Here is a 25,853-nt window from a genome sequence, read left to right as displayed (position 1 = left end):
CCAGGGATGCGGCTGGAGTAACCCCAGGTCCTGGGGCAGACGCTGGCCTCCCTGGTGCCGTCAACGAGTGACTGCCCTGCCACGGGGCACCCACACACCCGCCAGCCCCGGGCCTTGAACTCTGCTCCCTGACTGTCAGCGGCCCCTGATTGAGTTGCAACCCTGTGGGCCACCCCACACACACACTGGGGGCCCTGCTGCAGGAAGCGGCCCCACTGGGGCCAGGAGGCTGACCTCTCGCTGTGAGCCGGCTGTAGACCTGCGAGTTGACTTCCTTGTCTCGCACGTAGCATCGGATCTCCTCCACCGCCTCTCGGATGATGGTGACGGCCAGCACAAAGCCCTGCACAGAGACAGAGAGAGGGTGAGCCCTGGTGGAAGCCACCTTCCTCTCCTGGGGCCGGGGACAGAAAAGGCCAGAGGCCACTTGAGGGCAGCAGGGCAGGACCTGCTAATTATTCCAAGGGCAGAAGCCCCAGCAAACCCACTTCTCTGAATCTCATGCACCGGAAAAACTCTCACTGACACACACGTGTACAGGGACGTCCGCAGTCACCACCACCACAGGGTTCCTAAGAGTGAAAAACACAGAAACCCCAGAACCGTCCGGCCACAGGTGAGGGCTGAGTGATGGTGACCTCTGACGTCTGCATCTCACTCGTCACGTGCCGGGTGCCATTTGAAGTGCTTTCCACCCCTTAGTGCAGGTCGTGGCTGAGATCACCACACTGCCCGTGAAGAAACTGAGACACACAGAGGCTGAATAATCTTGCTCCTACGTGATATCGCAGGGAATCTAGTTCCAGAGGCTTAACCGCCACAATGTTCTGCCTCTGGAGAAACCTGGGTAGGTGGAACCAGTAAGATGGTCCACCAGGACCCAAAGTGAAATGCATCCCTGTTTGTATTGACCTCTCAGTAGGGAAATTAACTTTCCGGAACATAACAATTTAACACTGTTCAAATAAACACCAACGAAGATTCTCCTGTACTGCTAAAGATTTTCCACTGGCCTCAACTACTGGTTAGATTCCTCTGCAAGGTAGGGGGCTAAGATGGAATGGGGACTTCAGTCTTTCCTGTAATGTTTTAAACTTCTATAAAGAAAACATATTAAAGTATTAATTGCGTAAGTACACACTCATAAAAAGAAAATTTTAAACTGCCCTACCTTCCCAAGTCAGATACCCCAACTCATAAAAACCTGGTACAGAGGTTATACTCACAGGCATGCGAGTCACCCATATCTAGAGTCTATTTTCATCTAGATTTTTCCTCTTGTATCAAGAAAGGCAAGAACCGTCATTCATTTTTTCTTACAAAATACACTTGCCACCCCTCCTTTTAAAGTCTTTTTTTTTTTTTTAATGCAGAGAGCACAATCGCCCCAAGGTTAGCAGTAGTGAATTCTGAGGCTTTCATCTTCATACTGTTTATCCCATGCAATATATTAAGTTAGATTCAAAGGACTTCAAATCTCTTATGTAAATTTAGCCAGAGATGTGCTGCTCTGTGAAACTCCTCCAAAGGCCCACACATCTTTACAATCAAAGGATTACTCCTGTTTCCACTCAGATGTAAAGTACACACTGAAGCCAAAGCAAAACTGGTACATTTCAGAAAAAAAAAAAACGCATAACCAGACCACATACAGAGGTGAGAGAAAACCCATTCTGGAAAAGCACCCGCCGCTTTGCAGAATCCCCACCCCCTCCCCCAGGCTGCTGTTTTGTTCTGGGCCATAACCCACGTTTTTTGTTGTTTGTTTTTTCAAATGTTCCAGTTTCTATTTCTCTCTGCATGGGCCTGGCTAAATCCCATTGATGTTAATGGAAAGTGTGTGCTCACTACAAAGACAGGAGACGCTAACCTCCCCGCTACAAATAAATACCCCCTCATAAGTCACCGTATCTATGACCCCCGAACACACATACACGCACGCGCGCGCGCGCACAGTCCTCATCAATCCCAGGGGACGTGCCACATCTTAAGCTAGAAACTGCTTTACGAAGAGTTGCACATGTAGTCCAGAAATAAATTCCACCCAACCAACTTCGGAGGTCCTTAAAGAGCCACAGATACTGAGAAAGAGGCCTGAATGCGAGTGGGGGGTTTTCTGAGCTTGTAAGGAAATCAGAGGTGGTGGCGCTGAACAGACATGAAATTCTGAAGGTGCTAAGACTCTTCTATAAAGTTGTATGTCAAAAATAGACTTACTAAAGCAAAATTCTGAAAGAAATCAGAAAAGCCGTTCCCTCTGGTTGGGGAGGGGGCCGAGTGGAGAGGGGCAAGGGGGAACTCTCCGGGGTGATGGAATGGTCTTGACCAAGGTGGTGCTGACATGGGTGCTGACGAATGTTAACATACAGTGAGCTGAAAACAGTATCTGTGCATTTTATGGCATGTAGATCGCATCTTAATAACAACAAAAAAATTCTAGGTTATTTGGTCTTCGTACAGTTCTATGGATTATTTCAGCAGTCACCTGAGGAATTTCTCCCTCTAACGTATTACTATCAAGAAAAAAGTTACCAAAAGCTAAAACGTAATCCACACAATGAACAATGGCACTAGTACCAGAATTTTTTCATTAAAATGAGAACATTTCCCAAGAATGTTCTATGTGTCAGGAGCTATTTGAAGCATTTTTCTTGCTGTACTTCACTGAACCTCCCAACAAGCCGAGGGGGTAGACGTGATCGCCCCTATTTTATAGGTAAGGAAACTGAGGCTCAAAAAAGCTTGTTCCAATTACACAGCTTCTCAGAGAAGCTGCAGCAAGAGCTCAACCATCTGGCCACCCCGCCCTCATTCTGAACCACTGAGTTCATGGCTGGGTTTGAAATGAGAGGACTCTCAGGGTGGTTGGAGACATTTCAAAATGTACTTTAGCCAAGAACGGGAAATTGATTCTCTACATAAAAATCTAGGGGATTTAGGGGAAGTCAGCTACAGTCTTCTAGAAACAGATGCTACCTAATTTGTCTGACCCCAAACTCCCTTCTCGGCAGCCCCTGGAAAGAGAGGAAGAACTTGTACAAGACAAGCATCTCCTCCTGTCTCTGAACCATCACAGGAAACTTCGGCTATAAAAGGGGTCACAAGCTAGTGAGAAACCTCAGGACTGGGACATCCCTGGTGGCGCAGTGGTTAAGACTCTGCGCTCCCAATGCAGGGGGCCCAGTTTCAATCCCCGGTCAGGGAACTAGATCCCACACGTGTGCCACACTAAGAGTTCACATGCCACAACTAAGGATCCCATGTGCTGCAACTTAGAGGCTGGCAAGCTGCAACTAAGGAGCCTGCCTGCCACAACTAAGACCCAGCACAACTAAATAAATAAATAAATAACCTCAGGACCGCCAGAGGCTGCTGGTAACCCACCTGTCTTCTCTCTACAGCCAGAGTCCCAGGGAAACCAGGTGATTCAGCTGCTTACATTGGAAGTCAGGCCTTCTGGCTTCCCCCGGAAATTCTGAGCGTCATTTCAGAGAGGAGACGTGGGCTAGGACCGGGATCGGGCCCTCTTTTAGAAGTGTGGCAGCCCTCCAGGTCATCCCGGCCCCACGGTTCACCCCATTGCATTTCCTGAGACCCTGGAGTCAGCATCACCGGTGCTAACGTACAGAATACATACTAGGAACAGAAAAGGGTATAGTACCTAACAACAAGTTGCGTTCCACATTTTGATTCTCGGTCACCAGCCCCAAGAAGCAATGTGGCCTCCCCCTGTGGAGGGAACAACTCTATTCTGAATGGTTTCAAACACCCTGAATGCATGTCTGATCTATGTAGTTTCCTGTACCTTTCCACCTTCCGTAGAGGCGCACTGAGGTGACTTAAGACAGAGATCTCTGCACATAAAGATAAAAAACACTTAAAAGAATAAAAGGTGGGCTTCCCTGGTGGCGCAGTGGTTGGGAGTCCGCCTGCCGATGCAGGGGACACAGGTTTGTGCCCCGGTCCGGGAGGATCCCACATGCTGCAAAGCGGCTGGGCCCATGAGCCATGGCCGCTGAGCCTGCGCGTCCGGAGCCTGTGCTCCGCAGCGGGAGAGGCCGCCGCGGCAGTGAGAGGCCCGCATACCGCCAAAAAAAAAAAAAAAAAAGAATAAAAGGCAACCCCCAGCTCCAAAGATAAACACTAACTGCGGTGAAGAACCTTCCAGACCTCCATGTATTTACATGCACAAGTGTGCAAAAATACCTCTTGTGGGGGAGAAGGGTCATAAAAATGGGAGTATGCTGTCCATGTTATCCTGAAACTTACTTTTTTCATGCAAAGAAAAAGATGAGTCACACCATGTCATGTCGACATCACTGGAGTGACTTCGTCATTCCTGACTCCGGGGCAGCATCCCATAGTTTTGCTGGACCAGCGTTCAGGTAACCATCGATGGACATCTGTTTGCTTCCAGTGTCTGAGTAACATACGCCATGCTGCAAAGAATACCCTCGTACACACACCCCACACACACCCCAAAGCCTTTTCTGATATTCCAAAGCCCAGTCCTTAGAAAAAGAAAATGAGTGTCCGTCTCTGTGGGGCTTCACATCCTCTCCACACCGTAGCATGATCTCAAGCAAGCTCCTTATTCTCCTTTGCCCCATTTTCTTGTTTCTCTAGTGAAGCATCTTTTTTCTCTACCAGTCTGTTTTGCCTCCAGTCCATGGGACTCTCCAATAACCACTGTGGAAGAATTCGACAGAGCTGATCTCATTTCCAACCCCACTATTTCTCCTGCATAATTCCGTCTTCTCTGAGTCATACACATGACTCTTGGTTAACAGAATGAAAAATTTATGCCAAAGATGGCCAAAGTTCCCTCCCCAACACACATGCCAATGCCAACGTGAACAAGGGTGTAGGGGTGCTAGTAAGTCTGCACCCCAAAAATCGTTTGGACGATGGGTTTATATGACAGGCTGGGCAGATGAATACCTCGAGGGGAGAGAGCACAGACCAGATATCATGCTTGAGATGGTAAAGGCAGGGAGAGGGGGAGACACACAGCTGCCTTCTCGAACACCTTGGGATCCAATTGCATTTACCTAATACATACTTTACTATAATGTAAGTTAGAGTGTATGTAAAACAGGCACGTGTAAGAAGAGACTGAAAGGAAACAGACCAGAAACATAGATGGGGCATCTCAGGAGGTGGCTGCACAGGTAGGGATTTTTGCTGTGCTGCTTCTCCTTCAAATTTTTCTCCAAAAATAATGAGTCCCGGGCGACTTCCCTGGTGGTCCAGTGGTTAAGAATCCGCCCTTCCAATGCAGGGGACATGGTTTCGATCCCTGGTTGGGGAACTAAGATCCCACATGCCGCGGGGCAACTAAGCCCTCGTGCTGCAACTACTGAGCCCGTGCACTCTGCAGCCTGCGCCACAACCAGAGGGAAGCCCACACGCCGCAACTAGAGAAGCCCGCACGCCGCAATGAAGATCCCGCACGCTGCAACTAAGACCCGATGCAGCCAAATAAATAAATATTTAAAAAAAAAAAAAAAAGAATGAGTCCCTTTGTAGAGTCCCTTCGCAGTTGATAAAGGAAAAGAAAAATGAACAGAGGGCGTTTTGCAGGCAATAACGCAGCAAGATCTGGGGTCTGGGGAGAACCCAACAGACAAGATTTGAGAGGTGGGATCTGGTCATCCCACACTCCCAGTCGAGGGTTCCTGAGCCCAGAAGGCACCAATGAGGTACCAAGGAAACCCGTACAGCCTCAAGCAGAGCAGAGACTGCAAACCGGCAGCCTGCAGACAGACCACAAGAGAAGGAAGGGGTGTGCTCGCTCCACACAGTGCTTTAACAATCTGTAAATGAGTTAGCAACATTTGAAAATCAAGGGAAAGAGATGCTGGAAATTAGAAAAAAATGATTCAGCACTGTGTATATCTTGTAACCTTTTTTCTAAAAAGGAGCGTTGGGGAGCAGGGAAAAGACAAGATGTTTAAATTCAATGTTGTATGTCAATTATACTTCAATTTTCAAAAATTATGGTAAATGGCAGAAGCCAGTCCAGAAAAAACTTATTCATTGTTTGTAAACTTTGGAAGAAGGAAAAAGAAATGAATGACAGTGTTTTGGGGGTGGAACTGGATAAAAGGGAGATTTTTCATGAGGTGCCTTTTCACACGTTTCCTGAATCGTGTGACTGTATTATTACCTTTCAAATAACTAGACTTTAAAAACGTAATCAGTAAAACGCAGGGCGATAGATGATACTTTATACACATTGCAGACTAACTTTTCTTAAATAACTGACTTACAGTTTGACTTTAGATAGGTATGTAGCAAACTGCTGTGGAACTAAAAAACTAAATAAAATTAGGGTACTTCCGGTAAAACTCTGAAGTTTCTACCTTTTGGGCCTGGCAACTCTGCGTCCATGTTTGCAGCTGATGGAACAAAGCAGCATCTTCTGCTTTGAGATGGGCCACGAGGCCCCCCTCTTCTATCAGCCTGGCTCTGAGTTAGTGACCCTCGCTGTGCAAAAGCACACACCCTGATGCAGACAGGAACGTCTGTTATCCCAACGTCCTGCCTCACCCACAAATGACTCAGAGCAGAAAAGAACGATTCCCACATCCCAAAAGCACCTCCACCGCCTGTGTGGAAGAAATAAACCCCCCTCCTCTTCCCAGGGCTGGAACTGCTGACACGACCTGTTTGATTAACGTAGCACCAATGGCGTGTGGATCCCGCTCCCTGGGCCCTTGGCATCCACTTCCTCTGCTCCCTAAGTGCCTGTGCACCAAATCCTTACTGTCCAAAAGAATGTGTGTTTTTGTTTCCTTAAGGAGGAAACACCTTTTCTACCTTAACAATCTTCTCCCAATGAAAAATTTAACAAGATTTGTGAACAGAGAATCCAAGTGTTCCTTCCGAGCCCTGTGTAATGAAAAATAATATTTCATAATGTCTCTGGAGGAAAGGAAATGTCAGTTTCACCCTCTCTGTGCCCCAGACGCGCTGGGCTTCTTTCTGCTCTTCCAATACTCTAAGCATGTGCTGAATGCAGGGCCTTTGCACTGCTGCTCCCTGAACCTGGGATCCTCCCACCCTCCTACTTTTCTTCCCATCATCTCCTCAAGAGGCCTTTCCCGGCCACCCTGGCTAAGACTGCCCCTCCACATCTCCCACCTTCATCCGCTCAACAAGTACTAACTGTGCCTGGGATGCCCCATTTGCCCTACGACCTTCTACTACCTTCACAGCAGTTTCACAACTTGAAACAATTACACTCAACTGTTTTACTATCTGTCCCCACTGAAAGTCAACTCCGCGAGGGCAGGAATTTTTCTACGTTTCAGTCACTGCTGCATCCCCAGTGCCCAGCACCGTGGCTGGCGCACAGCAGGTGTTCAATAACCATTTCCAAAAAGGCAGGAAGAAAGAAAAGGCGGCACAAGAAGGAGGGAGGGGCGTCGGGTCCACCACCCTCCATACACACTGAAGCACAGAATCTGTTCCTCTGTCAACCCCGCACGCTGAAAGTCTACATAATAAACAGAAAACGATTCAAAGAGCACAGTGCACAGCGTCGGAGGCTTTGCCTCGCTCATGACCGCTGTGCACCAGAGCCTAGAACCGAGGGATTCACGACAGGCATGCAAAAAATATTTGCTGAAACAAGGAAAGGCTGAACAGCTGACGGACAGAAGGAATGAGCAGCACAGGCATCACTACGGTTGATCCCGGTAGTGGGAGAAACGGAGTCTCACCATGAAAACCTCAGGGGTTCCCAACGTGTTGGCCTGAGGGTGTCCTCTCCCTTGAAAGGCCGAGTCCCATTCCAGGTGCCTGGAGGACAAAGAACCTGTGCTGCCCAACCTCTGATGTTACTGAACGGACGACCCGACTGACTCACCAGGGGAACCCAGTAGGTGTACAGTGCTCCCAGTCGCATTTCGGGGACGAACTGGGAGCAGGCGAGAAGCAGGAAGTAGAGGTTGAAGAAGTATTTGAACTGGTTAAACAGCACCTGGAATGGAGAGAGAGGAGAGAGAAGACACTTCAGGTTGGTCTGATGCAGCTGGGCGGGCTTAGAGGGGGATGAGTGACATTTCAAAACACCCCCCCAGAAGAACAAAACGCACATGGTACCTACATATACAGTTTACACACCTCTACATGTTGTATAGGAAAATACACCTGGGTGACGAAAACATAATTTGTCAAAGTAAAGAAGCAAATGATACACGTGGGAATTATAAACACTAGATTCAAGACAGTGGGGACCTCCGGGCAGGGAGGGTATGCTGGAGGCTTCGGCTATAGTTGTAAGATTTTATTTCTTAAACTTTTTTTTTTTTAAATTTATGGCTGAGTTGGGTCTTCGTTGCTGTGCACGGGCTTTCTCTAGTTGCAGTGCACGGGTTTTCTCTAGTTGCAGTGCACGGGCTTCTCATTGCCGTGGGTTCTCCTGTTGCGAAGCACGGGCTCTAGAGTGCAGGCTCAGTAGTTGTGGCACACCAGGCTTAGTTGTTCCGCGGCATGTGGGATCTTCCTGGACCAGGGATTGAACCCGTATCCCCTTCACTGGCAGGCGGATTCTTAACCACTGCGCCAACAGGAAAGTCGGAAACTTTTTTTTTCCTATTTTTTGGCCATGCGGAGCAGTACGTGGGATCTCAGCTCCCCAACCAGGGATTGAACCCACGATTGATCCCTGAGGTGGAAGTGCAACGTCTTAACCAGTGGACCGCCAGGGAAGTCCCTTCTTAAACTATTTTGTAAGTACAGGAAAGGCCACTCAAAATGTTATTAAAGAGGTTTTAGTGGGAAATGCTTATGCTGTAAGACTGAATCAAACGAGTGAGATAAGTGGATATCTCCATGGTATGATCTCAACGTCATACAATATCTACAGCAGAATTTCATCCCATGTGGCAAGAGGGTTCTGGCAGAGTTTCAACTGCCCCCACATGCCCTGGAAGTGACACTGATCCCCCTGACTCGTTTTGGGCAACGAACAGAAATCACGTGTCCCTTCGGAGCACTGTCCGGCCCCTCGCTCTTGCCCTGCCATGGAGACGTGGGTGCCCACGTATTCCAGATAATGTAGCTGTGAGATGGAGGAGAATGGCCTGATCTGCCTCAGAATTTCCGTGAATGAGAAATAAACTTTCACTTGACTTAAGACACTGAGCTCGTGACTTCCCTGGTGGTGCAGTGGTTAAGAATCTGCCTACCAATGCAGCAGACACGGGTTTGAGCCCTGGTCTGGGAAGATCCCACATGCCGCGGAGCAACTAAGCCCATGTGCCACAACTACTGAGCCCACGTACCACAACTACTGAGCCCACGTACCACAACTACTGAAGCCCACGCACCTAGAGCCCGTACTCCGCAAAGAGAGAAGTCACCGCAATGAGAAGCCCACACACCACAACGAAGAACAGCCCCTACTCGCCACAACTAGAGAAAGCCTGCGCGCAGCAATGAAGACCCAACGCAGCCAAAAATTAATTAATTAATTAAAAAAAAAGATACTGAGCTTTAGGGGGCTGGGGGAGGGGAGTAAGCCAGGCAGCAATAAATGTACTCAAAATCACCCTTAAAGGGCTTCCCTGGTGGCGCAGTGGTTGGGAGTCCGCCTACGGATGCAGGGGACACGAGTTCGTGCCCCGGTCCGGGAAGATCCCACATGCCGCGGAGCGGCTGGGCCCGTGAGCCATGGCCGCTGAGCCTGCGCGTCCGGAGCCTGTGCTCTGCAACGGGAGAGGCCACAGCAATGAGAGGCCCGCGTACCGCAAAAAAAAAAAAAAAAAAACCCTTAAAAAAACATTCAGGTTGACCTTAAGCTACAGTGTAAGGTATTTGCGTTTCCATGTTCTCCCTCAATAAATCAAACAGTGATTTTTTTTTTCTTCCAGCTTTCGAACTGATTGCTGCTGCTGCTGCTTCTGAAGTCAGTCAGTGTATCCTGGAGGCCACACTAGATAAAAACAGATGTTTAACTTAAAGGTGTTTTAGGGGCAAGGTTTTCAGAGTACTTGTCCATGGATTTAACAAACAAAAGGGATGAATGCAGAGTAAAATACTAGGCAAAACATTAGCAAACAGGCTTCCCTGGTGGTGCAGTGGTTGAGAGTCCGCCTGCCAATGCAGGGGACACGGGTTCAAGCCCTGGTCCGGGAAGATCCCACATGTCGCGGAGCAACTAAGCCCGTGTGCCACAACTATTGAGCCTGCGCTCTAGAGCCTGTGAGCCACAACTACTGAAGCCCGCGCGCCTAGAGCCTGTGGTCTGCAATGAGAAGCCACTACAGTGAGAAGCCCGTGCACCGCAAGGAAGAGTAGCCCCCGCTCGCCGCAACTAGAGAAAGCCCACGTGCAGCAACAAAGACCCAATGCAGCCAAAAATAAATTCAAAAAAAAAAAAAGTGACTTCAATTAAAAAAAAAAAATCACAAACATGTTAATAGAAAGTCTCTCTGGATGATAGTGTTAAAATTTACCTTTAAAAAAAAGTTCTCTACACTTTTATCTCCCAACTTTCCTGTTCCAAATGTGTATTTCATGATAATGAGGGGTGGGGGGGAATGTAAGCACTGATTTTTTTTTTTAATAAATTTATTTATTTATTTATTTTTGGCTGCATTGGGTCTTTGTTGCTGTGCGCAGGCTTTCTCTACTTGTGGTGAGCGGGGGCTACTCTTCGTTGCGGTGTGCGGGCTTCTCATTGCGGTGGCTTCTCTTGTTGCGGAGCACGGGCTCTAGGCGCGTGGGCTTCAGTAGTTGTGGCTCGCAGGCTCTAGAGCGCAGGCTCAGTAGCTGCGGCACACGGGCTTAGTTGCTCCGCGGCATGTGGGATCTTCCCGGAACAGGGCTCGAACCCGTGTCCCCTGCATTGGCAGGCGGACTCTCAACCACTGCGCCTCCAGGGAAGTCCCCTCCTGATTTTCTTTTTTTTTTGGAACAAAGCTACGTCCTCAAAATATCTTTTTCACTCTTAGGCCCAACACACCAAATAAATGTGAAGTTATTCTAACCAATCAAGTGGAGTCTCACAGCCTTGCAGACAGAAGGCAGCCCCCTTCCAGGTGCTCAGGACCAGGGAAGATGAATGGCCAGTGGCTGAGGTGACATGGAAAAGACGGGATGTTCACAAAATCTGCCACAGGGACTTCAGTCTGCTAAGACTGGTACCACTGCATACATCTGGTGTAGGAAGAAGAAAACGATGTTGCCCCTGCCCGTACATACCCCAGGCAAAAAGGTGAAGAAGTTGTACTTCTGATTGTTGATGACATTTCGAGGGTATCTCTGGTCCCTCTTCTCGGGGTGCCCCAACCAGACCGTGCGGGGCCTGGGCTCCCCTGCACCACAGCATCTCAGCCACTCGCAGCACCTGTGGGAAAGACACGCCCACACCGTCAAGGCCGAGCCCACACCCATCCACTCTTCCCAGAATGTCTTTCTCTAAAGCATCTTCACTGAGTCAGAACCACAGCCCCATCCGAGGCTTCATCCTTCAATGAGAGGGGGAAACACAGCTGAGGCATCTGAGAAGCTGTGGTCCACATCAAAGATGCTTTGTCCCCAGGCCCAAGTTATTTCAAAAAGTAGGATTCGTTTTTAAAATAAGTTTTAAAGTTAAATCTTAAAATAAGATTTAAGTTAAAAAAGTAAATACAGAGCAACAAGTACTGTTATCACTTTGACATTCTGCAGGTGAGAGGAAAGCTCAGGACAGCTGAGTAAAGCACCCGAGTTCACCAAGACGTGAGAAACAGCTGAGCCTGGCCTTGAACCAGGTCCATCTTATTCTGAAACCCAGTGTCTCCGCACCCCACATGCTATCAAGGGTGCTGGTCACACCAAGATTACTATACAAAAAGAGAAGGGAAAGAATCTCCTTCCACACTCGGCTCCACGTTTTAGCAACATGCTGGAGGAACACGCCAGCAAGATGATGACTCGGCGCCCCGCATAACCTGGAGACAGGCCAGCGTACCAGCTGTAGGCAAACTGACTCCCAGGGCCGCCCCCGGAGGGCAGCTCACCAGGCACGCCTGCCCTCAGGTCGCCTGTGTGAAGCCAGGGACACCTGCCCGGCTCTGGCAAAAGTCAGCTGCTCTGAGACACACATGCCCACCCTCACTCGTGCCAAAAAAAGGCAGCCCATCCTTCAGGAGCGGCTGTAAACAGGCATTTTGAGAATTACGAGCATCCGTTAAGGGTCTTTCATGGAAAGACCCCAGGCTGAACTGTTCACCTCCCCACCCACCCCCACAGGCTGGGAGGAAGGAGCCCCAGCCCTACCAGCCCCTTGAGATGCTGCCAGCTGAAGGCAACCCATCCAGATGTGGCCATGATGACTTACATAGTCACTTGTCACCTGCAGACCCACCGTCTCCCCCTCCTCCTACGGGCCAGGCAGGCCCTGCCCAGGTACTGGGGTGCAGAGCTGAGCACACACAGTCCCTGGGCATCGGGACTCTAAAGATTAGCAAGCCAGCAAGTTGCCTGCTCAGATGCTCAAAATTTCCATGATGAAACACGATGCTCTTTCTTCAAAATAGCATCCTGGTTCCCGTAAGCTAGTGCTAGGGCTGGGGTGGGGAGGATGGTGGTAGCTCTCACGAGGATGGGTTTCACTTCTAATAACTCATTCGTGTTGGCGAGAGACACATACAGAAACCTTGAGGTGTCCAGCCCCATTCCTGCTCTTGAGTGTGCGTCACCCAAGCCGGCCATCCGTGGACGCAAAGCACTGAATGAGGGAGGGAGGGAGGATGCATTTGACGGAAGCACACCCTTCAATCTGCAGATACCTACCCACGGTCACTGACTTTTCTGTGGACCAGCCAGTCTCTCCCCATCCTATAATAATCCTGTAATGACGACTCCCAGAGCTGAGTGTTTCTAATGAAAGCTGAAGAATGAATTTAAGAGAATGACATACTGTCAGGCTGTTTATGAGTTTTGTCTGTTTTGTCCTAGCAGAAGGTTCCTCACAGCAAGCTACCAAGTTAAACGCTCCGTGACTTAACCGGCAGGCGTGCATGTGCACAGGGGCAGGTCATTCAGGGCAGCCCGCACGTGGTAGCAAAGACTGGAAGGTACCTGACCAGTCATCAGAGGGCGGCTGGTCAAATAAGCAGGGAACGTCCATACGATGGAATGCTCAACAGTCTTTGAAGAGGGAGATAGATAGAGCTGTATGCGCTGAATAGCCCCATTTGCAAGATATGCTAAATCAGGAAGGAGCTGCAAGGTGTGTCCAGGATGCCACTCCTTGCATGAAAGCAAGAGGATAACGTGCAGACTATGCCTGCCAATGCAGAAAACCTCCATGACAGCTGACGCCACCGGTTTCCTTTGGGAAGGAGGGAGTAGGGGCGCCTTTTCCTACTTATTCTTCCGTCACATTGTACATATATTACCTATGGGACTAAATGTGCATTTCTTTTTAGCTAAATCCATAACAGTAAGCATTTATTAAGTGCTCATCTGGTCCAACTATGATTCCAGTTCCTGTGGGGACCTAACTTTGGAACAGGATCCTTCCCTTCTAACTTCCTCACAATCTCATTGCAACAAAGGGTAATAAGCATTTGGCACAGGGTAAAATAAGGACTTTGTGTCACCTGAGCCCAGTGTAACTAGCCCCCAGCTGATCTCATTTAATCACCTTGATTGTCACCTTGTTTATTCACTTTCTACCTGCACCGGATATAAGCAATGACTTTTAGGTCAACAGTATTTACTGAGTATCTAATAAGAAGAAGACGACAAGGGATCATTGCTCCCTTTTTGTCACACATTCATTCACCTAGAATGTCCTGTGCACTCACAGGACGCAGGTCCTCACCTAGGGCATTCAACAGTGAGCAAGACAGACAAGGTCCTCCTCCCACGGGGAGGAAGAGAGACAGTAAACAGCTCTCTAAAATAAAATAAGGCGTGGGATAAGAGAAGGGGTGGGGAAGGGGCGCAGCTCCGGGAGACTGGGTGGTCAGGAAGGCTGGGGTGACAGGTGAGCTGAGTGACAAGAAGAAACCATCTAGGCAGACCAGAACCGCAAGGGCACAGATCCAGAGGCGGGAAGCAGCCTGACGCACATCTGCAGGGAAAGAAGACTAGCGTGGCTGGAATGCCCGGAACACGGGGGACAGGGTAAAAGATGAGGTCGGAGGAGGAGGAGGGGGCAGACGACACAGGGCCTTGTCACCAGGGCAAGGAGTCTGGATTTTACTCCATCCACAGTGGGGATCACTGAAGGGTTACAAGCACAGGGTGGCATGATCTGATTTTTTTTTTTTTTTTTTTTTTGGCCACATCTCACGGTTTGCAGGATCTTAGTTCCCCAACCAGGGATCAAACCCATGCCCCTGCAGCGGAAGCACAGAGTCCTAACCACTGGACGGCCAGGGAATTCCCGAGTTACATTTTTTTAAAGGTCCTTCTGGCTTCTGAGCAGAGAAGACGCTGCCGTGGGCAAAAGGAGAAACAGGTAACAGGTGTGAGGCTTCTTTGGGGGATGCTGAAGTGTTCTAACATTGTGGTGATGTCTGCACAACTCAATGAATACACTAAAAATTGCTGAATTATATACTTTAAAGAGGTGAACTGCAGGGTATGTGAACTATATCTTAATCAAGCCGTACATTAACCAAAAAAATTGGAAACAGAAGGATCATTTAGAAAGCTGTTGCCGTCATCCAGGCAAGCAAAGACTAGGGTGGTGGCGGTGAGGGGTGATGAGAAAGATAGATTCTCAAAATGTTACGGATGTCGAAGTGTATTCTCTTTAAAACATAATGTCTTACTTCACTTAATGTTCACAACCATCCTACACAGTATGTACTAGCATCATCCCCATTTTCATGATGGATAAACTGAGGCCCAGAGAGGACTCAGTTACCTGCTCAAGATCTACTGCTACATCAGCTCCATCTACTACCGAGTGGTGGAAGCCAACTTTAAGCCCAGGTCTGTCTGATCCACATCCTGAGCTAAGAGCCTGAGAGTACCCTGCACAGCCACTGACAGCCCCATCAGCGCAATTATTTCACAGCTCTTTTTTTTCTAGTCTCTCTTCATTACATAAAATTGGAAAGGTCCTTAGGGGCCCTAGAGAGTGAGGGCTCTCAGGCTGCTCAAAGCGGAGCTCTTCTGTGTGCACGTCAGCTGCCCTGCCCCCCACACTCATTCATTAATCTTCATATCAATGTGTTGGCTCCCAGCTCCCCAGTCACCCTTCAATGCCCGCTCTGGGATGTGGACAGACTCCTTTCTGCCTCTCCTTTACAGTCAGTGAAATGCTAAGCCTTCTCAGTAGAGGGCGCTGGAGGGACACCACTGGAGGAAAAAGCTCACCTGTGGTTTCCAGGCTGTGGCACAGTGGGCGGGTCAGCAGTGCGTTGAGTGAGGCCATCGAATGGTGCCCTGGCCAGCCATGCGCCCAGCACATGCTGTCCCTCGAGGCTTTCAAGCCCCACTGTGGCCCAGGGGTCACCTTCCCAGGGCCCTCTCGATATAGACATCCCAGGCCCCAGGCCTCCTCCACACCAGGGCCCTGATTTCCTCACCCCCAGGTTTGTCTCCCAAGGTCCTCCTGTCACTGTGGCCCTTAGTGTCCCAGCAGGGACACTGTGAGCTCCGGTGCCCTCACTCCTATCGTACACCCAATGTGTCAACCATCAGCGGTGCCTGCCACCCCATCGGTACCCCTGGGATTGCTTTCTTGCTTGCCCCACCTGCAGACCACCTCTGGTCCTGCCATCCAGTGGCCTGAACTACACTGTCTCCAACCAGGTCTGCACCCCAGCCTTAGGGAGGGGCCCCCGTCCAAGTACGTCCTACCTCAGATTCAGTCCCTTAGCCTAGGCTACCATACAGTTTTCTTCTATAGCCTACAGTTATAATTTAGTAAGTCCATTTCCCTCCATCTTTCCACCTGACTGAGCCGAGGCCAACCCCACCTCTGAGCTCCAGGCATCACAAGCCCAGGATCCAGGCTTGGCCAAGCAGAGCCCTCAGCATGGTGATGGGCTCAGAGAAAGGGCCAGTGAGAGGCCTGGCTGGGATTTTTGCTAGAAATTCCAGAAAAGACATGCTCTTCACCCTGGGGTTGTTAAGGTGGCAGAAAACAAGCCTGGAGTTGCAGGAAGCCACCTTGCTCCTGTTCAGGGAGAGTCTGCCTGAAAATGGAGTCACAAGGAGGATGCAGAGACCACAGGAGGCTCCTGCCCACCTCGGGGGCGAGTGTAGGTCTGTCGGTTCCCTGGGCTTCTCAAGTCTTAGGCACCAGTACATTGGTTTTTGTTTTATTTTACTTTGCTAAAGCCAATGTTAAGTGGGTGCAGTTAACCACCGCCCCAAATCTCCTGTCTGATAGTCCTGTCTGCCACGTGGCTGGGCCGTACTTAATAAGATGCTTTCCTGTTGGTTTGCGTGTCTTCGCGTCTAAGCTTCTAAAGCCTGCAGTCTATCATCCTGACGTCTGCACACTGATCTCTTTAAAGCTGTGATGTCCAACATGGTAGCTTTACATTTAAGTTACTTAAATAGAAGAGTTAAATTCCTCATTCTCAGCAGCCACATTCTCAGCGCTCCGCGGCCACAGGTGGTCCGTGGCTATGGACTGGACGGCGCGGATGCAGAACATTCCAGCATGGCAGAGATTCTACTAGACGGTGCTGCTTTAGAGCAGCTCTTTCAAGGCATCTCCTCCCTCCTCGCTCTTGAACAAACCTCAATGCCACAGGAACATCAGCAAGTGGACCCCACAACTGAAGGCAATTTGCCCAAAGAGTTTCCCAAACTTCAGCCCTTTTCACACACACGGGATTTCTACCATATCCAACTAATTCTACCTTCTAACTTCGTAAGTTTGCCTCAATTTGCATACCTTAAATCAGCGATTCTCAACAGGGAGAAGGGGGTTAGTTACTGGTATCTAGTAGGTAGAGGAGGCCAAGATTCTACTAAACATCCTACAAAGCCCGGGACAGCACCCGCCACAAAGAATGATGCAGCCTGAAATGCCAGTTGTGCCCTGGTTGAGAACTCCTGACCTGGATTTTACTTATCAGTACATAAATGTGTCTTAGAAGGTAACTTAAAAGGTAACCACTATCATAAATGCAAAACCAGTATCACTTGCCATAAACAGAAGGTAAACATCAAAATCAACACAATATGAGAAGCAAACGTTACTAAATTCCAGATACAGTGGCTCCCAGCCCCCAGCCTGCTGCCTGCTGGCCAGTTTCTTCTGCTATTCAAAAGTGGGCCCCGACAGGGTTAAAAATATTGAAGGAAAACTGAAAAAGGAAGTGTCTCGCTATACATCTCAACGTGATTTATTTCCTGTCCGTGAATTACTCAGGATCACTGTAGCACCTGGGGCCATCACCTGCTATCTGGGGAACTACTGGCCTGCAGTAGAAGCCTTGGGCTTGGTGGCAAATTTACAAGTGACGAAGTCCTCCCCCGGCCCCCAGGTCAGTTAAAGCAGAAGAGGCGGCAGCCAGGCTCCCCCGACATCTGGATTTATACCCACGACGCTGCCACACCCCGTCTGTCCAGGGGTGGACGTCAGCACCCCGGAGGTCCAAGAGGGGGAGCTGCCTGGAGCTGTGGGGTGGCAGCTGTCACCCTGCTGTTGCTTCTCAACACAAACTGAGCTGTCACTTTCCCAAATTAACTGCTATCCCACATTCTAGACAGGCTGGGGAGATGGGCTACAAGATAGAACCCCTGAGTGCGAGAAATTAATGTAGAGGCTGAAAAAGAAGTAACAAGCAAGAGTCTCAGTTTCACAACAGCAGGACCACGTGGGCTAGAGGAATAAACACCAGCTTTTAAACCAGATGGGCCTGTGCGCAAATCCCAGCCCCGTTCCACACCAGCTGTGAGCCCTTGGACAATTCATCTTCTGTGATCCCCACTTTCCCTATCTGTAAATTGACAGTAAGACCCGCCTTGCTGAATTACTACGAAGACTGAGGATTTTATCTATAAAGGGTGTAAGACAATGCCTAGCACATAACAGGCATTCAATTAAAAGTAGATCTTATTTCTCTTACGTTATTTTTCCAGATTGAAAAAAGAAAACATGAAAATTTTCTCACCTGAATAGCAACGGCTATTCAACTAGACTAAGATGTAAGGCTAGAAATAATCTCGTCTACGCTGCTTCCAGCTTACACAATTTAAACAAAGGGAAACCAAAGTGGAGTTCCTTATGACTTGACTCTGAAACAAAGGTTTCGATAGCCAATAGCCTGCCAACCAGATGTGCAGTGTTTTCACACAATCTGGCCAAATGCAAGGAAAAGCAAATATTAGCGAGGGACAGGCCAAGGGAACAATGTTTCTGGAAAACGTACCTACTGCAACAAGGAGCTGGCGCCCAAAGAAATGATCATCTCTGCCCTGGTGCCACTCAGCAGGCACTCAGTAAATATTTGCTGAATTGCCTGCATGACGTAGCCACCTTCCCTGAAGCCGGAGTCCAGGAAGCTAGAGTCTCAGTGTTGACGCCAGAAAGATCCAGGAAGAATGTAAAGGAAAATTAAAAGCAACACGGAGAACTCACAGATACAGAGAACAAACTAGAGGGTGCCAGTGAGGAGGGGCGAGACAGGGGAAGGGGATTAAGAGGTGCCAACTATGTATAAAATAAGTAAGCTACAAGGATATATTATTGTACTGCACAGGGAATATAGCCAATATTATATAATAACTACAGATGGAGTACAACCTTTAAAGGTTGTGAATCACTAGGTTGTACACTTGAAACTTGTATCATAGTGTACATCAAGTACACCCCAATTTTAAAAAAAGCAATATAGAGAAATAGTCTGCAGCAGTAGCTCTCAACGGGGGTAGGGGGTGAATTTGCCCCTGGGGACACTTGGCAACGTCTAGAGAGATGTCTGGCTGTCATGACTGCAGGTCCAGGGAAGGGAAGGGCTACTGGCATCTAGTGGGTAGAAGCCAAGGATGCTGCTAAACATCCTACAGTGGACAAGACAGCCCCACACAGAGGATTATCTGGCCCCAAATGCCAACCGTCCCAAGTCTGAGAATGCTGCTCTAGAGCGGGACTGTCCCCAACATTTCTGTGCAGAGGAAGATGTTCTCTAGCTGCACCATCGAACACACCAGCCATTAGCCACACATGGCTGTTGAGCGCTGGAAACATACATTTTAAATTTTAGTTCATTAATTTAATGAATGAAAACAGCCACATGCGGCTAGTGGCTACCACGCTGGACAGCAGGTCTAGCAGGACGTAACCCAAACTGTTAAGCACAGATGCCTGGAGGGCAGGTGGGGGGGACTGGAAGGAATGGAAGGGAAGGTATGAAGGGAAACTTTTGCTCTTTGTTCTAGAAACAGGGAAGTGGCTAGATCTTTTTTTTTTTTTTAAACCAGGAGAATATAAAATCTAGGATCTGAAAGAATGCAAAGAAGGAAGTAGTTCACTGAAGTCTGAAGTATCTCTGGCCACAGGAATGCTACTGTCTGGAGAAGAAACAAGACGATAGTTGTCCCTCTTATCCACAGGGGATACGGTCCAAGACCCCCCCAGGGGATGCGTGAAACTGAGGATAGCACGGAGTTTTTCCTATACACAAATACCTGTGATAAAGTTTCATTTACGAATTAGGCACAGTAAGGGATTAATAACAATAACCAATAATAAAACATAACAATTATAACAATATACTGTAATAAAAGTTATGTGAACATGGTCTCTCTCAAAATACCTTATGTACAAATTTAATGCCCTTTTCATCTTAACTAAAGTACTTATCACACACTGTGGCCATAAGTTTTGCAGTTTGAGGTGCACGAAAACTAGCCCAAATTTCTTTTTCCCTCTTCATAATTTCACTGATAGAAGATTCATTCTTACTGTGGATCTTAGCAACCTCAGCATACGACTTCTTTTCTTTCCTTTAAGTCGAGAACTTTCACCTTTTCACTTAAAAGAAGCACTTCACAGCTTCCCTTTGACATGTCCGAATTGCCAACATCACTATTCGGGGCCATTATTAAGTAAAATAAGGGTTGTTTGAACACAAGCACTGTGATACTGGGACAGCTGCTCTGATAACGGAGACCCATCTGAGTGACTACCGGCAGGATATGCGGGACAGAGCGATGATGAGTCATGTCCAGGGCAGGACTAAGGAAGACACAAGATTTCATCATGCTACTCGGAACAGCAGACAATGTAAAACTTATGAATTGTTTACTTCTGGAATTTTCCATTTCATATTTTCAGGTTCATTAAGGGTAACTGAAACCATAGAAAGCGAAAGCTCAGATAAGGTGGGACCACTGTTTACCAATGAAAAAAGCCAAGTCGATGCAGCAACTTCTTCAACCGTACAGCTCAGATCCTCTGACCTAGCAAGTCTACCTAGAAGGACACAAATATTGGTACTGGTGACCAACGGGAAATGCACTAGGAGGCCAGCAGCAGCAACACAGAGAGAGAGCAAAACCCTGGAAATGACCAAATGCCCATTACGGCAAGACCCCCCTGTACAATGGAAGGAATAAGGTAGAGACACACACACTGGCAGGACAAGATCCAAGTGATAAAACGGAAGGAAAAAAGCAAGCAAAAGATAAGCAATTTATTGTGCTATATTTTAATAAAAATAATATATGCTGATATATGCATGGGAAAAAATACTAGGAAACAAATACACACACACACACACACATAAACTGTTAACTCTGGTTCTCTGGGGTAGGGGGCAGTCACGGATGATGCAAACTGTCGCCTCTCCCTATTTCTCGTGCCTTAAGTCTTCCCCTATTGGTCTCTTTCTGCTCAGAGCACATGACACCTCTCACATTGCATCCAACCCCACGATTCAATAATTATGAACTCAAGTTCACCCCTGTTACCTTTTCATCCCAGGTCCTCACAGTCAAGCCACCGATTGCAGCCAAGGCAGGTGAGCTCCAGAACTCTGCACTTTTAGCTCTTCCCTGGCTGTTTCATTTTTCTCCAACTCCCAACCCCTGTGCAAGACTCATCCACACCAGACTTGCTCAGGCAAGCCCATCACCCAACTTCTACTTATCCGTCAAAACCCAACTCTGTTATTCCCGAAGAGAAGACGAAGCAGCTCTGTTCTCCCTTAGACTTACCTGTTTCTCTCTAGACCAGGACTGGCAAACTCAAATCTACAGAAGCCCAGAAAGTAACAGAAAACAATAAATGAACAAAAATAAACACAGGATCCAGTGGGGTGGGGCACACTGAGGAGACCAGATCTCATGGGAAGGAAGTAGCTGCCCCCAGATCCTACCAGGATACAATTCTACATAAGCCCAGCACAGTAGACCATCCAATTCTTCAAGACAAAGACAAAACATAAGATTGTGAGATGCAAACACTCAGTTTTTAAATGTTGGCAACTGATTCAATTTTAAAGTACTAGGCAAAACTAAAACCACACTGAGAGATCATTTTTTTTACTTAGCACGATGACGAAGATCAAAGAGCCTAACAACACCTGTGCTTGGTCAGGATGGCCAAACAGGCACCTTCACTGCTGGGAGGGGCCTAAATCAGTGTTACCTTGAGGGAGGGAAGCCTGGCGACAGCTATCAAAATTACAAATGGACATTCATTTTGACCCAACCATTCCCCTTCGAGATATTCCATATGTTCCAAAATGGGTATAAAGACCATTCACCATAACATCTAGTAACAGCAAACTAGAAATAACCTAAACCTCATCTGTAGTAAACTGCTTAAAGTACATCTATTCGATGGAATCCAATTAAGCCACTTTAAAGAAAAAATTTAAATAAAGAAGCTTTTTATGTCCTGATATGGAACAGGCCCAGGGTGTATTGTTAAGTGAAAAAAATAGGTTGTAGTGTGTAAGGTGTACTAATAATTGAATAAAAAAGGGAAACATCCCTGCATGTTTGTCTAGATAGATATAAGATACTTGTACTTTTTTTGGTAGATGGTTAAAGTTTCTCCAGAACGACACTGAAGAAATTGATGAGTGGTTGCCTGGAGAGGGGCACAGGGTAGGTGAATGGAGCGGCGGGAGGGAGACTGAGTGTGCAATGTACACACTTCTGTACCTTTTAACACTGAACTGGGGCTTCCCTGGTGGCACAGCGGTTAAGCATCTGCCTGTCAATGCAGGGAACACGGGTTTGAGCCGTAGTTCAGGAAGATCCCACATGCCGCGGATCAACCAAGCCTGTGTGCCACAACTACTGAAGCCCGTGTGCCTAGAGCCCGTGCTCCGCAATGAGAAGCCACCGCAATGAGAAGCCCATGCACCGCAACGAAGGGTAGCCCCCGTTCGCCGCAACTAGAGAAAGCCCACGCGCAGCAACAAAGACCCGATGCAGCAAAAACAAACAAATAAATTTATAAGAAAAAAACCAATACTGAACTATGTGACCCTGTGATTAAACTTTTTAAATTAAAAACCAAAACCAAAAAAGAACCCAAAAACCCCACACTGCTGCCCAAACAGCACACAGCTCTCAGTCTGCAGCCTTAAATCTCAGCCACAAGCTTGTGGGTCAGAGACCAGATACTGCTCGCCTCCCACCCCAGGCCTGGCATACAGCAGGTGCTCGGTCGCTCTGCGTGGATCCCTTCACATGCCCCAGGCACCCAGCGTGCAGGGACCCTACTCACATGTGGACACTTTCACTAGGCCATCTGCTCACGGGTTCTAGAAGAGGTCTGGTGCGGCAGCACCCAGCAGCAGCCCACAGAATGCCAGAGAACTGAACAGAACTGAATGATTACATGGAAGGCAATTCCCCAGATACCAGGACAATAAGCGAGAACAGCTATAAAGCGCTCAGCGTGTGCCGGCTGTCCATGTGAATTACTTCCCTTGATCCTGACCCCCATTCCGGGGGCGCTCTCATCGCCCCCCTCCCACACTGAGAGTCCTGCAGCTGGTGGGGGGCAGAGTCAGCTGTGGGTCCAGCAGGTGGACCCGAGAGCCATCGCTCTTAACCGGCGCCTGAAGACCTCACACTACAGCAGACTCCAAGAGCCACCTCTGAATTGTTCAGACGACCACCTAGGGAGGAACCCAATGACAGAGACACAGCAGGACACACGGAGGGTCCCCAGTGCCACCGCCCAGGCCCGCATGGCTCCTCCCTCCACCCCACTGTCATCCTTGACAACGGCTATCACTGCTACTGTACTTCCCGGGGGCCCCACGCTTGGGATCTAAGCACCTGACACGCATCAGCTCATTCAGTCCTCACACGCCGCCCCCCCAGCACTGCCATCATACCCGTTTTCAGAGAGCTGGACTCTCTCGCCCAAGGTCATATAGCCAGTGAGAGGAGGAGGCCAACGTGGACAGAGGCAGCGGTGCCTGAATCCAGGCTCTCAGCCCCTCGAGGTGCTCGGCAGCCAAGCCAGGCGGAGGGGAGCCAGCCCTCCACCGGGAACCCGCCTCCTAACCGGACTCAGCTCCATCCGCGCTCCCCTGGAGACCGGGGCCAAGGCGCTGCCCCACCGGGCGTGGCTCTGGCACCAAGCCCCCGGGAAGGCCACGGGGGATGTTTCCAAGGGCGCCTGTAAGACGCCAGAAGTTACAACACCTGTCGCTTGGGAGGAGTTTACCTCTGGAAACAGGTGGTAGAGGGGCTGAGGGGCTGGTCCGAGGGCAGCTCAGGCGTGGCAGGGCCCTCACAGGGAGCACTTCACACCTCTCCTAATGATGCTGCTGCAGGGGAACGTGACCCTGGGCTCCAACGACCCCACTACAACCCTCACCCTCCTCTGCAGGGAAGCAGACGTGCCCTTGGCCCTGTTGTCTACACACAGCTTTGTCAAGAGAAACTGGATCTAGAAAGCCTTTTATTCGTTCAACAAACATTTGCTGTATGCTTGCAGACTCCGTTCTCTCTCATAGCCACCAAACACACACCACTGTGAGGTGTTCGGTTCCCCCCGTCCATCCACAGAGCGTTAGCGTTACCACGGAGCCAGCCTGTCCTCAATCGACCACAGGCCCCTACTGCCCTCCAGCTCCACCTGGCTCACACGTTAATAAACAGGAAGCCTGATCTGTGGCCGACAAAGAAAGGAAAGCATGTGTTTTTACTTCTTTCTCTTTTTTTTTGAACTTTCCCAATCTCGGGGGTTTGCGCTAGGCAAAAGGCAAAATTATCCTGACCCTGGAACAAGGGCCATTCTGGCTTTCATGGGGTGTAAAATGGCAGAGCCCTTCCAGAAATTCATTGTCCAAGATGTAGCAAAAATTCATGCATCAAGATAGCCTCTAGGGACTTCCCTGGTGGTCCAGTGGTTAAGACTTTGCACTTCCACTGCAGGAGGTGCGGGTTCCATCCTGGTCAGGGAGCTAAGATCCCACATGCCCCATGGCGTGGCTAAAAAAAACGAAAGAAAGAAAGAAGAAAGATAGCCTCTGTAGACTAGGTTCTAATTTCTAACAGCAAAACCCAACGAAAATAATGTCACCCAATAGCCATCTGATAAAATTATAGATCAGAAGGAAACATACCTAAATGTTAATAGAAAGTCGGGCTTTAAATTCTAGCTACTGCATCTTTAACCTTTGTCTAAGAGAAATCAGTAGTTTTCTTTAACAGAAACTATTACTTTTATACTAGAAAAAATAAAATGCTAGTGTTTAAAAGTCCCGTGTGGGGTGCTCTCCTGGTGACGCAGTGGTAAGAATCCACCCGCCGATGCAGGGGACAGGGGTTCGAGCCCTGGTCTGGGAAGATCCCACACGCCCTGCAGCAACTAAGCCCGTGTGCCACAACTACTGAGCCTGTGCTCTAGAGCCCACGAGCCACAACTACTGAAGGCCACGAGCCGAGAGCCCGTGCTCCGCAATGAGAAGCCCGTGCACCACAATGAAGCGCTGCAACTAGAGAAAGCCCCCGTGCAGCAGTGAAGACCCAATGCAGCCAAAAAAAAAAAAAAGTCCCGTGTGGGGCCCCAGAGCTGGGGAGGGCTCTGAGTGGGTCAGGTACCTCCAGGGCCACAGCAGCTGTCTCCAGCTTGACTGTACAGGGGCTGTTCTCTAACAAGCCCTGGTCCCCCAGGCCCCTGGTTACATCACTGGGCACAAAACATCCCAGTACTGCTCAGGGGATATTAGTGACTGACAAAGGCTCAGCCCCAGTTAATGCAACAGCCTGGAAACACAAGAAATCTCAGTGATGCAGCACGAAGCAGCTGGGAGGCAGTGAGGACTGAAACGAAAGCATCTCCAGCCAAATAGCAAACATGAGATCACCATAACCCAGGCCTGGGCCTCCCTCAACTTTCCCTTTGTGTGTCTTTGGCGTGCCTCTGCTTTGCAGGGCCAGCATTCAGAATGAATACATTATATTTATAAAGTGACAATAAGAATCAACTTGTAAAACCACAGGGCCCTGGTTATGTAAATTAAAGGTGTCTCCTCAAAGAAATAATATGTTGCCACTTAAAGTGTCATTTAAAGAGCACATCATGATACAAAAAAAGCCTTACATTAAAATGCTGAATGACAAAAAAGCAGGAAATAAGAACACATGTGCTACATGGTTATAATTCATCAAACAATGTACACACGGAAACAAGACAGGAAGAAAACAGCATATGCTAGGTTTGTGTTAACTGTGGTTGCCTTTGAAGGGAAAGTTACACCAGTAACTCATTCATCAGTTTTCTCTGTTCTCCAATCTTTAATACACATGCACTCACTTTACAATTAACAGAAAGTAAATTTTATACTTTTTTATTGTTTCCCTTATGATGAAAACTACTCAAGAGGAGGGTGTTTGGTTGTAATGTATGCAGAAATAGAAATATAATGTTGTGCACATGAAACTTACATAATGCT

At 48.5% G+C, this 25,853-nt stretch overlaps 1 protein-coding gene across 3 annotated transcripts in view; it reads right to left on the bottom strand.

The window, feature by feature from the left end:
- Positions 1 to 25,853, bottom strand: part of ATP9A (ATPase phospholipid transporting 9A (putative)) — a 136,809-nt gene that overhangs the window by 98,600 nt on the left and 12,356 nt on the right. For all 3 annotated transcript variants that reach the window (XR_013831626.1, XM_079945246.1, XM_079945247.1), the window contains 3 exons: positions 11,215 to 11,359; positions 7,874 to 7,987; positions 235 to 343 (listed from right to left, as the gene is read on the bottom strand). Coding sequence is in view for 2 of the 3 variants with exons in the window: in XM_079945246.1 (XP_079801372.1) it covers positions 235 to 343; positions 7,874 to 7,987; positions 11,215 to 11,359 (368 nt within the window). In the remaining variant the exon portion in view is untranslated. The remainder of the gene's footprint in view (positions 1 to 234; positions 344 to 7,873; positions 7,988 to 11,214; positions 11,360 to 25,853) is intronic.

This window comes from Stenella coeruleoalba (genome assembly GCF_951394435.1).
Source record: "Stenella coeruleoalba genome assembly, chromosome: 15".
NCBI classification, from domain to species: domain Eukaryota; kingdom Metazoa; phylum Chordata; class Mammalia; order Artiodactyla; family Delphinidae; genus Stenella; species Stenella coeruleoalba.
Note: the sequence above shows the minus strand (reverse complement) of the source record. Positions and strands in the feature narration are given on the sequence as shown.